At 39.9% G+C, this 16,185-nt stretch overlaps 1 protein-coding gene across 1 annotated transcript in view; it reads left to right on the forward strand.

The window, feature by feature from the left end:
* Window positions 1-16,185, forward strand: part of ACACA (acetyl-CoA carboxylase alpha) — a 282,243-nt gene that overhangs the window by 148,074 nt on the left and 117,984 nt on the right. Inside the window, exons 30-33 of the mRNA XM_047080882.1 lie at window positions 9,474-9,497; window positions 12,142-12,285; window positions 13,072-13,168; window positions 14,314-14,421. Coding sequence (XP_046936838.1) covers window positions 9,474-9,497; window positions 12,142-12,285; window positions 13,072-13,168; window positions 14,314-14,421 — 373 coding nt within the window. The remainder of the gene's footprint in view (window positions 1-9,473; window positions 9,498-12,141; window positions 12,286-13,071; window positions 13,169-14,313; window positions 14,422-16,185) is intronic.

Consider the following 16,185-nt stretch of genomic DNA (forward strand, 5'->3'; position numbering starts at 1 on the left):
ATACAGTTTTATTATAAAGGACACCGATCAGGACCAGCCAGATGAGTAAAGTCTGGGTGTGTCCTGAATACAGAGCTTTCCCATTCTTTCCCTTTGGAATCAGGTACTCATCCTCCTAGCATTATCAGTGTGTTCACCAACCACAAAGTTCCATTGAGCTTCAGTGTCCTGAGTTTTTATCAGGATTTCATTACAGTGGCATGATTGATCAAATCACAGACCGCAGTTAAACTCCATCTCTGACCTCTTTCCCCTCCCCAGAAGTCCAGCTGCCTCAAAGCCTCCAACCCTCTAATCATAAGGTTGGTCTTTCTAGTGAGCAACCCCTATCTTGAGTTATCACATCTCTTAGCATAAACTCAGATGTAATCCAAGGGGCTCGTGAATAATGAAGATACTTCTGTTTCTTTTGAGAAATTCCAAGGACTTAGAATTTCTCTCCCAGGAACCAGGGACAAAGGCTTGTCAAATTCTTTATTATATAATAGGCCTATTCATCTCATAAAAGAATTCCAGGGTCTCTTAATTTTAACTAGTTTTGAGGCAAGTTCCAACTTTTTTTTCCAGCTTTAGTACTATTATTCTTTCCTATTCTTATTGTTTTCAACAAGCAGGCAATGAGCATATTGGTTCTTATTCCACAGAAATAAGTTACAGGAGACAGTCTACCAGTGTTACTTCTACTCCCAAGCTTGTAAAGCTCAAGGACACAATGTCCCGTAACCTCTAAATTAATGAGTCTCAGAATTATTTATTTTTTTAATGTTTATTATTTATTTTTGAGAGAGAGAGAGGGAGACAGACAAACAGGGGAGGGGAAGAGAGAGAGAGGGAGACACAGAATCTGAAGCAGGCTCCAGGCTCTGAGCTGTCAGCACAGAGCCTGATGCCAGGCTTGAACCCACAAACTGTGAGATCATGACCTGAGCCAAAGTTGGGCACTCAACCAACTGAGCCACCCAGGCGCCCCAGGAAATATTTTTGAAATACTGACTACCAAGGTTCTGCTTTATTTTGAACCAGGCTCCAGGGGACCACTTTTTGAAAAAGCTCCTACGATAATTCTGATGAGCACCTGCAGTTAGGAATCACTGCTACTTAGACCAGCACTGTCCAGTAGAAATACAATGCAAGCCACATATGTAAGTTTTTTTGTTGGCCACATTTAAAAGGGCAATAAGAAACAGATAAAATTACCTTGCACAATTTCTTTACCCCATCATATCCAAAATACCATTTCAATATGTAATAAAAAATTATTCATGAGATATTTTTCATTTTTCATACTCGGTCTTTGAAATTTAGAATGTGTTTTACATTTACAGCATGTCTCACTACAGATTAGCCCTATTTCAAGCACTTCCTAGCCACATGGGCAGCTCAGCTCTAGACTAAAAATTAATTAGGACAGTCACACTGAGCCCTCTTTATTTTATGTTAATGGTAGTACCCCTGGGATGGATTAAAAAAAAAAAAAAACCCAAATACCTCTAATTCTTAGGTTTCTTGTTCTTACTAGGTATAGATATTATCCACATCTGATAGTGTAGATAGATATTCTACAATATTAAAAAAAATTTTTTTTAATGTTTATTCATTTTTGAGAGAGACAGAGTGTGAACAGGGGGACGGGCAGAGAGAGAGGGAGACACAGAATCCAAAGCAGAATCCAGGCTCTGGGCTGTCAGCACAGAGCCCAACACAGGGCTCGAACTCACAAACCTTGAGATCATGACCTGAGCCAAAGCTGGACGCTCAACCGACTGAGCCACCCAGGCGCCCCTACTACAATATTTTATGCATACTTTAAAAATTACTCAATGAGGGGCACCTTGGGTGGCTCAGTCAGTTAAACACCCGACTCTTGATTTCAGCTCATGTCATGATCTCACCATTGTGAGATCGAGCCCCGTATCGGGTCTCCATGGTGAAAATGGAACCTGCTTAAGATTCTCTCTCTGCCCCTCCCCTGCTTGCTTGCTCTCTCCCTAAAATAAATAAATAAACATGTAAAGAAATATTTTTTAAAAATTATTCAATGAGGACAGAGAACAGGCATATGAATATACATATTTTACTTATCAATGTAAAACAGAATTTACAATATTTTTACCACCTGGGGTTAACAAACCAAAAATTCTTGGGGGAGAAAACAGATATATTCTTAAACCAGTTTTTGCATTTTCTTTCCTGGTGCTTGTTTTTCACATTCCTAGCTAGGCATTCATTTGAAGTAGACTAACTTTGTCCAGCAATCCTTAGAAGTGAGTATCTTCCTAAGCTATGTTATCAAAGCAAGACCACAGTCTCTTGTTGCATATGGGGTCACCTGGTGAAATTCCATTCTTGCAGTTTATTTTTGACTAGTGATTTAGCCCTCATGAGTTGGGATGAAAGAAACATGGCTGTCTGCAAACTGACAGAAGCAAAGTATTTTTTCTCAAAAACACCTTAGATACTGTTTGAATTGAAGACCTGTCCCATTGGTACATGTTTTGATTTTTAGAGCAGTAGGTAAAACACAAATTCCAATGAAAAGAGCAGCCTCTAAGAAGGGAGAAGACACCCTTTGAACAGGTAGTGTATGGCCACCATGTTTGGTCCTTTTTATTTTTTGTTTAAATTCATCATGGGCCTTTGTATTGCTTGACATTTCAAATACTTTTAGAACTTACTTGATTGTGGAAGAAACAATATGAGATCTGTCCTCTTAACAGATATTTAAGTATACCATGTATTGTTGACTTTGGGCTTATTCATTTTGATTGACTGAAATTTTGCTTGACACTCTATGTTTCAGTATAATTGGACAGTTATTCCTCTCAATATTAAAAAAAAAAAAAACGGGGAGCATCTGGGTAGCTAAGTCGGTTAAGTGTCCAACTCTTGATTTCAGCTCAGGTCATGATCTCACAATTCGTGAGTTCGAGCCCACATCAGGCTCTGTGCTATCAGCCATCAGTGCGGAGCCCGCTTGGTGTTCTCTCCCTCTCTTTCTGCCCCTCTCCTGCTCGTGCTCGCTCGTTCTCTCTCTCTCAAAAATAAATAAACATTTAATAAATAAGTAAATAAATATTTTTTTAAAAAGGAGATGACTAAACAGTTTCTTTCTAATCTCTATGACTTTCTGAATCATCCTTCCTGCTAAGTAGGCTTCAGTCAAGGTAAGGTATGTTATCTGCTTGGAGAGCCTGGGTGACTTAGTTGAGCGTCCAACTTCCACTCAGGTCATGATCTCACAGTTCGTGGGTTCGAGCTTCGCATTGGGCTCTGGGCTGACAGCTCAGAGCCTGGAGCCTGCTTCGGATTCTATGTCTCCTTCTCTCTCTGCCCCTCCCCTGCTTACACTCCTGTCTCTCTCTCAAAATAAACAAACATTAAAAAAAATCTTTCAAGTGTGTTATCTTCTTGATCTTGTACCCAAGACTTCCAAGTTTTTTTCTGGGAGCTGTAGTTGCAATTTTATTTGACATCTGTAGGTCTTACTCACCAGAGGATCCAGTTATTAGAGCTTCACCCAGAGAAGCTTCTGGTATAGATATACCCTTTTCTTCTTAAATTCCCTTTACTTGAACAGAAACTGCAGAGATTTTCTTGACTTAAGCATAATAGGAAACCTATATATGTGGTGTGTGGGTGTGGGTGTGGGTGTGGGTGTGTTTCTTCTGAGATTTAAAGGCTATTTCCAGGGCGCCTGGGTGGTTCAGTTGGTTAAGGGTCGGACTCTTGATTTTGGCTCAGGTTGTAATCCCAAAGTCCTGGGATCTAGCCCCATGTCAGACTCTGCACTGAGAGTTGGAGCCTGCTTAAGATTCTCTCTCTCTCTCCCTCTACACTTCTCCCCCTTCCTCTGTGTGCTCGCTCGCTGTCTCTCTCTCAAAAAAATAAAATAAAAATAAAAAGGCTATTTCTTATTGTATGAGAATTTTTTTGAGGGGAGGGGATTTTGTTGTGTTGGTTTTTTTTAAAGATTTTATTTTTGGGGAGCTTGGGTGGCTGAGTTCATTAAGCGTCCAATTCTTGATTTTGGCTCAGGTGTCATGATCCTCATGGGTTGTGAGTTCAAGCCCTGCATTGGGCTCCCACTGACAGTGTGGAGCCTATTTGGGATCCTCTCTCTCTGCCCCTCCACAACTAAGTGAGTTTTTTCAGTCATTCTCTTGGTGTAGGAATCGTCAGGACAGCTGGTCTTCACTAAAAGAACATTTTATTATTATCTAGACTCAGGATTTATTTCTCTTGTCTGAGATTCCATCAGCCCAGCTCTTTAGTGAATTCAGCCAGTATTTTACATGGATTGATCCTTGAGCTCAGACTAGATCATTCAGCATTCCCTTTTCTCTTCCTTTCTCTAGTGAGAGTCAGGGTTTAGAGCCCTAGGGGTGTGTGTGTATGTGTTTGTCTTTTTTCCCATTCCAAAACCCTAGTTTATCATTCTCTAGTGCTGGTGATGGAAAATCTTGTTAAGCTAAGGCATCGTTCTGAATGTCTTTACTTTTGACAATTCATGGAATCATTTGACATTTAGGATTTCACTTAGCTTTGGGCACATTAAGTCAGAATAATCTGTAAACAAATAAGTTCTTTAGTCAGTCTATGTATTTGATCTTTTAAAATATAGCTATATTCATACAAACATATGTAAAGTATTATCCCATAAACTCTGTGGCTGTGCATATTATGATAATCTGGGAGTGTGAAATTTAAAACTCCAAATGATTTTCATAAGTAATACACATTTGTGAACGTAGTTTTGTTTTTTTTTTTTTAACTTTTAATCTGTGATTCAAATAAGCATCAAAATTGATGCAGGAGTTAGAAGTATACTTTGTTGTATGTTTCTGTACATATATAAATGGGTGAGGAGCTATTGGTGTTTATTTCCACCTATTTCTTAGATGGAAATTCATGCTTTAGTTAAGTCATGTTGCACTGCACCTTCTCTGCTGTTTGCTCCTTCTGAACTTGGCTCTCTATGTTATAATGTTTTAATTCACGCACTTTCTGTTTCTTATGTTTCACATCCAGAAGAGGTTGGCTGTGTTCTCTTTCCCCTGAAAGCACATGTTTTGGTCATGACTCGGTTTAGGCTGTTTGGCACCTTCAATGTTTAGCTGTCAGTGGGTGTCTGCTGAGCCTTCTTCTTATAAAGAAGGTTGTGAGGAAGTTTAGAAATCAGAAGCCTTCCATGTGACTGAGTAGCCTGCTGCCATTCTTGAGAATTCTGATAATCTCTGACACCCAGAGATTAGAGTATTCTTTGGATCTTACTGAGACACTCAAAAGTCATCCAACTTGTAGCATTTTTTTTTTTAGCAGTGGGAGCACTTGGTTGTAGTTAGCAGGCCAGAATGAGCTATAAATAAATAAAATCCTATAGTGCTTGCTTCCTTCATTCAGGGTAGTCTGCTGATAAGATGCAAGCATCTGGCAGAAGAGAAGATTCTCAGCAGGTTTAAGTGCTTACCAAAGTGCTTTCCTGTATCCATGGCTCAGCTTCTAGTCTCTGCTGTGTTATTTTGGCACTCTAGACTTGTAAGATTGGAGAGCTGGGTTTAAAACTCTCAATATATCATTAGGGTAGCCCAAGGTCCCTTCTTGTCAAAGAAGACTAGCTGATTCCAGGGGGAAGGAAAAGCAGAATCCAGGGCACCTGTAAATCCCTGTAGTTTTGTGCTGTGGGTTTGTAGCTAATTATACAGCAGGCAACAGTAATATGCTGCAGCTCTGTTGGCATACTTGTTTCAAAAAGAGCAAAATCTTCCAGCAGAGCAAAGAAGGGGCTTTGAAGGAGCTGCAAATGAATGAAGCAATGATCATTTTATTGTAAACTAAAGCTCTACAGTGGAATCAGGGCATCTGAACTGCAAGGAGGTGGTGCAGGAGATGCCAAGTAGAAATACATGGTTCAGATGTGTTTTACACCTCTTGATTTGGATTCTCCTGCAGAAATATAGTCACACAAGGAGACCACCACTGGTCACAGCCAGCCAAATTGCTCTTTCTCCTATGGTAGTGCTGTTAGCGACTGCTAGTAGGTTATTCAGCCGACCTCTTCTGATTCTGCTTTGCTGCCTTACTTCAAAAGATTTGCCCTATACTGGCTTTCAGTCACAGCTTGATGTAACCACTGCTTGTTTGCATGCATCCCCGTCATTTTCATATAGGGTCTTTTTTTTTTTTTTGTCAAGTTAGAAGGCAAAAGAATTGGGAGCATTTTTATATGATAAAAGATTTATGTAGGGCTAGCTGGAATCAAGCAAAATGAAATTCAGCTGGAAGGGCTGGTAAAAGGCTGCGAGAACTTGTGACTGCCAGAGAAGTCAGTGTTCCTTAAATAAAGAGGGTTCAGCTAGCAGGCAGCAACTCTGACTTTGCATTCATATTGAAGCAGGCTCTCCAGCCACTCTGTGCAGGCAGATCAATAAAATCAGAGGTGACTTAATGCCAAGAACCTCAGAATTCAAAGGATTTCTCTTGTCCTTCTTTAAATTTAGTCTACATTGAAGTGTAATGCTAGCCTCAGGAACAGGTGAGAAAATGTATAGAATTTGGTTTATGATTGTATATTAAGCAGTGTCCTTGGAAAATATTCCCTTTGCTTTCTCAGTTATCACATCTGTAAAATGGAGCTAATCTGCTGGAAGGAAAATGATTCCAGTATTTATCAAAACACTGTGAATGAAGATTTATTATAAGTGCTTCCAAAAGCTTAAACAGCAAATGTCTAATGAAAAGTGAATTCATGTCCCATTTATGTATTTGAAAATGTAGTTGACTGCCTTATCAGAGATTGAGTAGTTTGACTGCTTTTGCATGATGAGTATGCAGTGAAATGTGGTAGATTTTATCTTATTAAAAGCTATATAAATAGCATATTTGACTCCCATACAGTCTCTCCTTTGGTTGTTCATCTTTATGTTGACCATGGATCTACTTTCTAGTATATCACATTAGTGTGCAGTATCCCACACTGGTCATATTCTTTTTTTTTTTTTTTTTTTAACGTTTATTCATTTTTGAGAGACAGAGGCAGAGCATGAGCGGGGAAGGGGCAGAGAGGGAGGGAGATACAGAATCCGAAGCAGGCTCCAGGCTCTGAGCTGTCAGCACAGAGCTCGACGCGGGGCTCGAACTCACGAACCGCGAGATCATGACCTGAGCCGAAGTTGGACGCTCAACCAACTGAGCCACCCAGGCGCACCTCACACTGGTCATATTCTTAAATTGAGCAAATATTCCTTATGTAAGGGTAACACAGTATATAAATGATCATTATGGACATGGTTAAGTGTTTACCTGGTGATAGAGTTTATCCTTCTTTCCCTGCTCATCTCATGTACAGCCCTACAGATTCTTATTCTGTCAAAGAGGATAAGCTGCATCTAAACTTACTTCTTGTATGATTGAGTTGAGGCCCTTCTGTTAAAAACTGGAGGTGCTGGGAGTTTTTGTTCTTACCCCATACTGTGTAGATGGTTCATGGTTCCTATAACAAAGCAGCAGGGGGCTCCCTATGAGAGCTTGAGAATTGCTGATGAAAAAGGGCTGGCTTTTGGTTGGTGATGTTCTTTTCATTTCAGGCCCTTTTCTACTAAAAACTTGGCCCTCATTCTGTGAAGACTCCCTAAGGGATTAGAGTGTAGCTGCAGAAGCAGTGGCACCATTTTATTAGTTTAAGAAATTGGTTAACAGTTTAGAGAGATTATACTGGTTTCTAAATTCCAGAAACCTGAATAGATGGAACCTGAGATTGCTTCAGTTGTAGGATTCTTCTCTTTGAATTGAGGTTCATGGTAGGAGACTGTGCAGGTAGCTCCTTTCTTTAGATTCCTTGATGTCTTAAAAGAAAGACATTCCTGTATTCTCATTAGCGTTTACTGTTAGTTTTCTGCTTAGCTACAACTCCCTCTGTTCTAGAACCCGTGCATACTTTTTACTGGTTGAGGATGGCTACGTGCATGGTAACTAAGGATCTCTTGTAAATTGAAACCCCTTCCCCTGAATGAGAGGCTCAAAGGACCCAAACAGCAAAGGCGCAGGATTTTGCACTCAGAGGTTACTCTTGCTGCCTTATGAATTAGCTCTGTGATACAGGTTTGATGCAAAGAGCATTGCTACTCACAAATCACATGAGGTATACAGTTTGTGTGCAGTGATATGTCACAGCATTTTATTTATATGGCCAGCTCAGTCTATTCTGCTCCTTTCACTGCCATGGAAAGTGCATCATTTTCCTCCCTCTCTCCTCCTTCCCACATATCATCAGCACCACCCACAATGTTCTGCCCATTAAGTCCTGTGTGTGCCAGAAAACCCCAACAATGATTAAATGCTGATAAAAGAATGTTAGAAGGTTAAGATATCAACCAATCAATGCCCTTACAGTACTCCTAAATTGTGGGTGGTAAGTATAACTTTGCCCTTTTAACATTGAAAATAAGGATTTTTTATTTTATTATTTTTTTCAGTTGAGGAAATGACTGACATCAAATTAAGGGGGGGGGGGAGTGGGGGGAGAAAAAAGCATTGGTGGCAAAGACCAAAGAGAATGCAGGAAATTTGCCTTGCAATTTCCATTCTTACCCTAATCTTTTTTTCATCGTTTTGACAAGTACTTGGTCAGGAAATTCTAGGGCTAGCCAAATTCAGGTGTGGTTTTATTTATGAGAGGCCTAGAGTTTTTGAACTTGGAGTACTCTTAAAAAGTCATTATTACCCTAAAATCATTAAAAAGTATAAATTACTTAATTTTAACAAAGTATATCACTCTAGTTACAGAATCATTTATCATTACATTTCTGCATGATTTTCAGTTTTTTAAGCTCCCATAGTACCGAATACCCTCCTTTCCAACACCCCCACCACTCCTCGCCACCTCCCTGGTCTGTGGGAGGAAGACATAGTTAAAAGGGCTTACAAAAGATAGCTGGGAACCTAGATTCCTGGCTACTTTTCTTTGGAGGAGAGTTTATAAGTTCATCTCATATCCTAGGAAAGCAGTTAAGGTGGGGGGGGGGGGGGGGCTGTGGAATCAACTTCTTTGGACTTCCTTACTAAATTTTCAGTAAAATAGGAACAAGAAAGAAGATTCTATAAGACTTGTCAAAAGTGACATTTCGTGTTGAAGCTTAAGATAATATGCCATGTCCGTAGAGCTTAAATTAATTTTCATGAGGTTGTGTTTTATCACCACTCTGCATTATTTTTTTGTAGTAGACTTATTTTTAAAAATCCATGGTAATCCATTTCAACCCTTTCCAGCAACAGTTGCTCTGGTGAGGTAGGTCAAGAGGTATGCCTCTTTGGAGGCACCCTGGTGTGTGAAGGGTAATGAGCACTTAATTATGTCTGCTGAATGCCAGAGCTGCCAGGCTGGAGCTCTTCATGTCCGGTCTGTATCTGCTCTGACAATTCTTTTATGATGGCTTTCACTAACCTATCAGTAACTAACTGTGGTTGTTTAATTACAGAGGGAACATCCCCACGCTAAACAGGTACCGTATGTTTAGTTTCTTTTCCAATTAAAAGCACATTTTTTGTAACTTAGAATAGTGAAATCAGGGAAATAAATTAACACTACATTTGACAAGTTATGTTGTCTTCTGCTAGGGAGTCCTGAGCTCCCCTTTGGACATACTAAATTATTCTTTCTGTTTGGAAAACATGTCTGCAGCTTTTCTTCAGCTGTTCAAAAAGCAACACTTGGAAAGCCTCAGTATGGAGAAGCCCCCCATCTAGCTGTATATGATAGGGGAGTTGTCTGCCTGCTGTTCAGCTTTGCTGTAAACGTCTTTTGCTACATTCTCTGTCTAGTTTGGGGCTTTCAGAGGAGAAACCCTTAGGTTACTCCTCCCCTGGCAAATTGTTCTTAATTTTTTAATTTTTAGTTTCTTGAGTTTGCTTCTCCTTTTAGCAGAATGCAAATGCAGAAATAGCTGATCTCATGTTTTATCAGTTTGTTAGCTACTTTTCTAAAGTGTTGCAATGATATGAAAACCAAATTTTATTTCAGACTTACAAGATTAACATTTGAAAAGTGTATTTAAGTCTTTGATGTATATAACCCTGTGAAGAAGTTTCCGGGCCAATATATAACACATGTGATATTTTGGTAATTTTGATTCCACCTGCTTCTGAGCCAAGCAAGGCAACACAACGCAAGTTTGAGAGGATAGCAGTTCTGATTGGAATTGGATCTACAAAACGTCAAAGTGGAAAGCAATAAGTTGGTGGCAAGTTCTTCGTAGATGATCAGTTCTGTACATTGAAATATTCATAGACTTATGTTTGTTTTGTTCCTCTCCCTTTAAATATTAAGTAATCAAAACTGATTATAGCTTTCAGAGTCCAGTTTGGATGGGGAGAGAAAAGGGAGTGCATTGGTTTGGTCTTTGTGTCTGCCCTTTGAGAGTGGACTTGGTTCATTCCTGCCTGCCAGAAAAGCTATGTCCTGGCCCCTGAGCATAGTAGTGGGGGAAACTGAACAGTGGATTTCCCCTGGGGTTCAGTAGAGTGAAAAAGATACTTAACCCCATGTTTGCCACAAACACAGCCTGTTAGCTTATTCAGCGGCAGTTCCCTTTAAGTGTTATCTGGAACCCTTTTATCTTTCCTGTCTAATGCCAGGCAGGTAGAAAAAGATACAATGCCTCACAAACTTGCTTCTTTATAAATATGTTTGGTGATCCTAGAAAAGAGGATGATAGCATTTCTAAGTTCATACAACTCTGAATCCCAGTTTCTAGTGAGCACCATGTGTAAGACTTGCTTGATGCGTGTTTCATGTGTTTGTTTCATTCATGGTATCAATGGTTTCCTCTCCCACTCTGCCTTTCTACTCTCTGGTACTGTCAAAAGATGAAGTGCCTTTTTCACAGTCCTCATTTGCCAAGGAATAAAAACTTGGAGTGGCAGTCTCTGTAGTCTGTGTGACCAGCACTCCGTCCCCTGAAAAATTCCATTGCCTTTTATAATGACAGTTTGAATAGAGTACAGTATGTATGCAGATCTCTAGCCTGCATTGCTGCCTCTCTTCCCCCTGCAACACTGCAGGTGGTGCACTTCAAGGAGACTTTTGAGCAGCTCCCCAAAGTTTAGGTGCCCCTGCTTTGTTCTGAACTTGCTTCTGATCAGTATGCCGGTAACATGGCAGGCAAGTCCTAAAAGCATCGGTTACTTTGTCTTTCCTAACAGGCCGTCCAGATTGATTGGGCATTTGGAAATACTTCCCAGTATTACTTTTAAGTACATACTGCTGAGGTGCATCAAGGAATATACAGACTCCTTATGTTTTTAGCTTGAACAAACAGTTCTCTTGGAGCATCTCCATTTAACACCTGTTTGTCATGCTTACACATACTTTGAGACCCATGCTCTGCCCTTTTGCATCTTACTAGGATTTCTTAAGGGCTTTTGGTGAGGATATGTTTACTTTGGAATAGGAGTGTTTAAATATAAAAGAGGAAATTTTGCAATTTCGAGTTGAAAAATGTCTCTTTTTCAAAAAGGGAGGAGCTGTAATCCTTACAACTGCTGTCCCCGTCAGCCCAGTAAAGGAAGAAGTAAATACCTCAGTAAAGTTCCTTTTATAAACTGTGACTTGTTTCTGTATGATAAATGCTTTCTGTGATGATTTACTAAACCATTCCAAATGACTTAGTTGTTGTTGTACATGCATATATCTATCTGTGAGTACTTAAGGCATTTTTCTCTAGGAATTACAGTAGATTAAGTGTTGCCTAGTTACAGCCCACTTGGCTTGCTTCCTTCCTTTTAAAAAAGGGAATGTTTTAGGGAAGGGGAAGATGCAGGATGGTTTTTAACCCCTGTGTGCTATTCATTCATTAGTCATGCCATGGCGTCCTTGTATTAAAACGGCTACATAGTTCTTCACTATCCTTAGATTTTTATTTGGAGAAATTTGGGGGTGCTAAAAATAGCTTGTGTGGGGTAAAATTGAAATGAAAGGGTTAATGTGAATCCATCAAGACAGGCCTATCGACAGTGGGTAAAAAACCAAATCTGCTCTGCAACCTGACCCTACCTCAGAGTATTCTCTTGCTCCTTTTCTCTATTGTTACTCTCCCAATCCTCCTCCTAACTTCCTTGTCTAATGCACTTGATTGAATTACTGTTTAGAATGTCCTTCTCCTCCAACCTCAACCACTATGGCATGACTCACGTAGCTAGTGTCAGCGATGTGCTGTTGGACAACTCATTCACTCCACCGTGTCAGCGGATGGGCGGAATGGTCTCTTTTCGGACTTTCGAAGATTTTGTCAGGTAGGACACTGTGGAACTGTGTCTGTTCAAGGGGAGCTATAGCCATCTCTGTTTTGGGGTCTCTGATTTCTGCCAAGTGAATAAAGGCCCCCAGAATAGCCATGAGCCAGCTAAAGAGATATAGCCCTTGCTGTATATGTCCTTGGAGAGGTATATGTTCTTCCATTTCTACCTCTTATTCAGACTCCACAAGCCTCTACTTGTTATATGAGCCTGGTCAGAAAAAAAGAAACAAACAAAAACCATCTTTTCCTTAGGAGCTAACAGAAGAAGCTGTCTGCTCTGTGATGAGTGAAATGTCAGGAGAAATTAAACACAACACCAGAGTGAGCCCCACCAGAGACGATACATCTTTTGATTAAATGCATTCAGCATCTATCTCTTGATGTATACTGATGCATTACCCTAGGGGGAGGGGTAATTACATTGGTCTGTCACTGCTCCAGTCCCAGGCTCTTTCTGTTACTTTAAGACCGATGATGACAGCAGTGCTCATAGCTTACATATGAAAAAAACAAAAAAGCTGTAGATCATTCTTTTTTTTTTAAAGAAAAAATATATATGGTTTATTAAAGGTTAAACAATCCATTCTCCTAATTTCTGCCACTTGGTGAAATTTTGCATGTCACCTCTAGCCACTGGTGATTCTATTCAGTTGACTATTGAGCACAGAGCAGAATAGATTCTTCTTGTGGACTGGGCTGGCAATGGCAGCGTTAGTTTCCTGCCACTTAGGTTTTCTACCACTTGGGTTTTCATGGTGGGTATTTCTCTGGTATTTTTCAGGATCTTTGATGAAGTGATGGGCTGCTTCTGTGACTCCCCACCCCAAAGCCCCACGTTCCCTGAGGCAGGTCACACATCTCTGTATGATGAAGACAAGGTATAGTGTTCCCTTTGAGAGACTGCTTTGTTACTTCAGACACAGGACTTGTAGTATATGCTATCTTTCTGGCTTTGGAAGAATCCATCTTTTTACCCTACTTTATATTATTTAATTTTATATGCCTCATCAAAGTATTTTTGGGAACAAATGGAATATAAATTCTAATCTAAAAAAAACCAAACTGTATTTATCTTGGAATCCATACTGTGAATAGCAAATGGACTCAGCCATATCCATTGCAGCTGCCTCTGAGTCTCTGAATGTTGTTTTCAAGACTCGAGCTGTGGTTGCTTTAATTCTTAGTGGTGGCTTATATATTTGTAGAATGGTGCTATCATAGTATTCAGGGAATGGCAGACTAGATAGCAGGGGAAAAAATAGGCATTTTGTTTAGAACTTTGTCCTTTTATTAAATCCCTTCTTTTCATTTCACAGTAAACAGGTAATTCTGGCTTTTTCCCGATGAGGTGATTTTCCCATGGTTTGATACTTCCACTGTTTGATAAATTGTTAGGAAATATGTGAGAATATGTTCAGATGGCTTCTTCTACTCGTTTTTCTTCACATTCTGTGAAGAAATGTGACAAATGGTTTCATTCCCATTTTATTCATGAAAAAGTTGACACAGTGGTCTTCAAGTTCATGTCAAGTCAGGATTTGAGTCCCCCTCTGGGTAATGCCTTTGCTGCCTTACCTTTGAAAAGTTAGGTGTTTTACTTTATTTGATCTCTGTTGTGGATGCTGATCAATGGTTTCTTTTCCTTTTTTTTTTTTTTTTATTTTAATGTTTATTTTTGTTTTTGAGACAGAGAAAGAATATGAATGGGGGAGGGTCAGAGAGAGGGAGACACAGAATCTGAAGCAGGCTCCAGGCTGTGAGCTGTCAGCACAGAGCCCGACGCGGGGCTCGAACTCACGGACTGTGAGATCATGACCTGAGCCGAAGTCGGATGCCCAACCGACTGAGCCACTCAGGCGCCCCTGATCAATGGTTTCAATTTGCTTATTCATACTAGTGGGGAAACCAGAATGTCCTGTGAGGCGTATCTCTTTTTCAGGTGTTCTACTAAGTACTGTAACTTCTCTCTGCCTCTATATTAACCAGCCTGCTAATTTCTTTGTGTTGTGTTCTTGAGTTACAGGTCCCCAGGGATGAACCAATTCACATTCTGAATGTGGCTATCAAGACTGACTGTGATATTGAGGATGACAGACTGGCAGCTATGTTCAGAGAGTTTACCCAACAAAATGTAAGTCCTAGGTTGGGTGGAAATTGATGGTGGCCGCTTTCCTGCTGATGTATCCTATCCACCCTTTTATCTTACCACTGATAATGGCTATGTCTTTTACATAGTTCTGCCTGTAGGGGTGAAATTCCAAAGTGACTTAATAATATGTAATGAATATCTTATGTCAAGAAATATAGACCTCAAGTATTTAAAATGTTTTTAAGGAAAGTAAGTTGTGTTCTTAAATCTTTCCCAGAGCTCTGTCTTGAACTTCCATTCGCCTGCTGAATATTTTCCTTTGGTGACTTAACTCCATAAATCTAGGCCTAGATTCCCCTGAGTTTCCTTCTATATCCTTCCCTTCTGTCCCTTGAAAGTATCAGTTATACTTCCATTCTCCTTTCAATTCTGTGTCTCTTGGATATATTGTGTTGACATCAAACTTCATAGTTTAAACCTAAATTTCCATCATTTTCCTTCACCTCTTATGACCCCCTGCCAACCACCCCCAAGAAACAAAACAAACCCAAGTAACCAAACCCTTTACCCCTAGTCATTTGGAAATCATTGACTTCTTCCTTTCCTTGCCATTCCATTAATCTACTCCTCTACCCACAGTCCTTACTTGTTTATTTCCATCAGGTCTGACATCAGGATCTCAGGTTTTTCTTTACAGTGTCTCTTACCCTTTCTTTCTTCTTAGTTTTAAAATTCTCAATGCCACCATTCTAGTGTAAACTCTTACCTCACATCTGAGGCATGGCAACAGGTTTACTTGTGATCCATTTGTGTTCCCCTTGTTCTCCCCCCAGCTTCGGTTCTGCTCACTTCCACAAAGTTAAATGTCCAAAATGCCCCCTTACCAAGGTATTCTCCCACTTAGCGTTGGTTCTCTTACCCTCAAGATACATCTGTAGCTTGATATTTAACATCATCCTATTAACGAAGGCTCACAGTCTAGCCTTTGCTGCTCCTAAGTCTTTGTCTCATTTACCTTTGTTTACTTCATCTCTTCTGTGGTCCTCATCTGAAAGGTTTTCTACTCACACTAACTTCCTTCCAGTCTTTCTCTCTCCCCTTCCTTCCTTCCTTCTTCCCTCCCTCCCTTCTTCTGCTTGTTTTAAGAGCTGTCTCAAATTTCACCGCTTTCATGAGGCCTTCTCTGAGTAGCCCTCACTAAAATGTATTTTTATTCCTTGCATTTCTAATTGGTCATCATATATTTATTAGCAGTAATGATACTTTTTTTTTTTATAAAGAGCTTCAATGTAAACTTTTTTATTTGCACCTTATCACAGTCTCATGGGGCTGGATTAGTCAGGAATTATTCTGTTATACACGTGGGGAAAAGTTCAAGTTCAGAGTAGATTAAGGTCCCTTGATCACCCACTGGTAGATGATATAGCAAAAACCTGAATTTAAGGCTTGTGATGCCAGCTCTAAGGGTCACAGATCTAGGTGCTTTAGTAAATAATACATTCTTAGCCCTGAAGATGCTTATAGTCTTATTGGAGGGAATGGTTAGACATGCTCAAATAATAATCTGCAGTTACATTTCATTGTGACATGTGATAGATGCCAAAGCACCTCTCTTCAGCTGCCCTTAATGACAACTACTCATGTGTTTCCTTTGAATGGAAAGCACCTAACTTATACTGCTTGTTATAATGAGCTCAGTAGATGTTTTTTAAAATTTAATTTAGCAATATAAGCAATTAGTGCCATAGGCATTCACATCATGTAATGCTGATGGTAGATACTCAGGAAAAGATGGTAACTTTGTGT

This window comes from Lynx rufus, unplaced genomic scaffold (assembly GCF_022079265.1).
Source record: "Lynx rufus isolate CCGP_SWC_20201006 ecotype Redwood Valley unplaced genomic scaffold, mLynRuf1.p SCAF_18, whole genome shotgun sequence".
Lineage (NCBI taxonomy): Eukaryota > Metazoa > Chordata > Mammalia > Carnivora > Felidae > Lynx > Lynx rufus.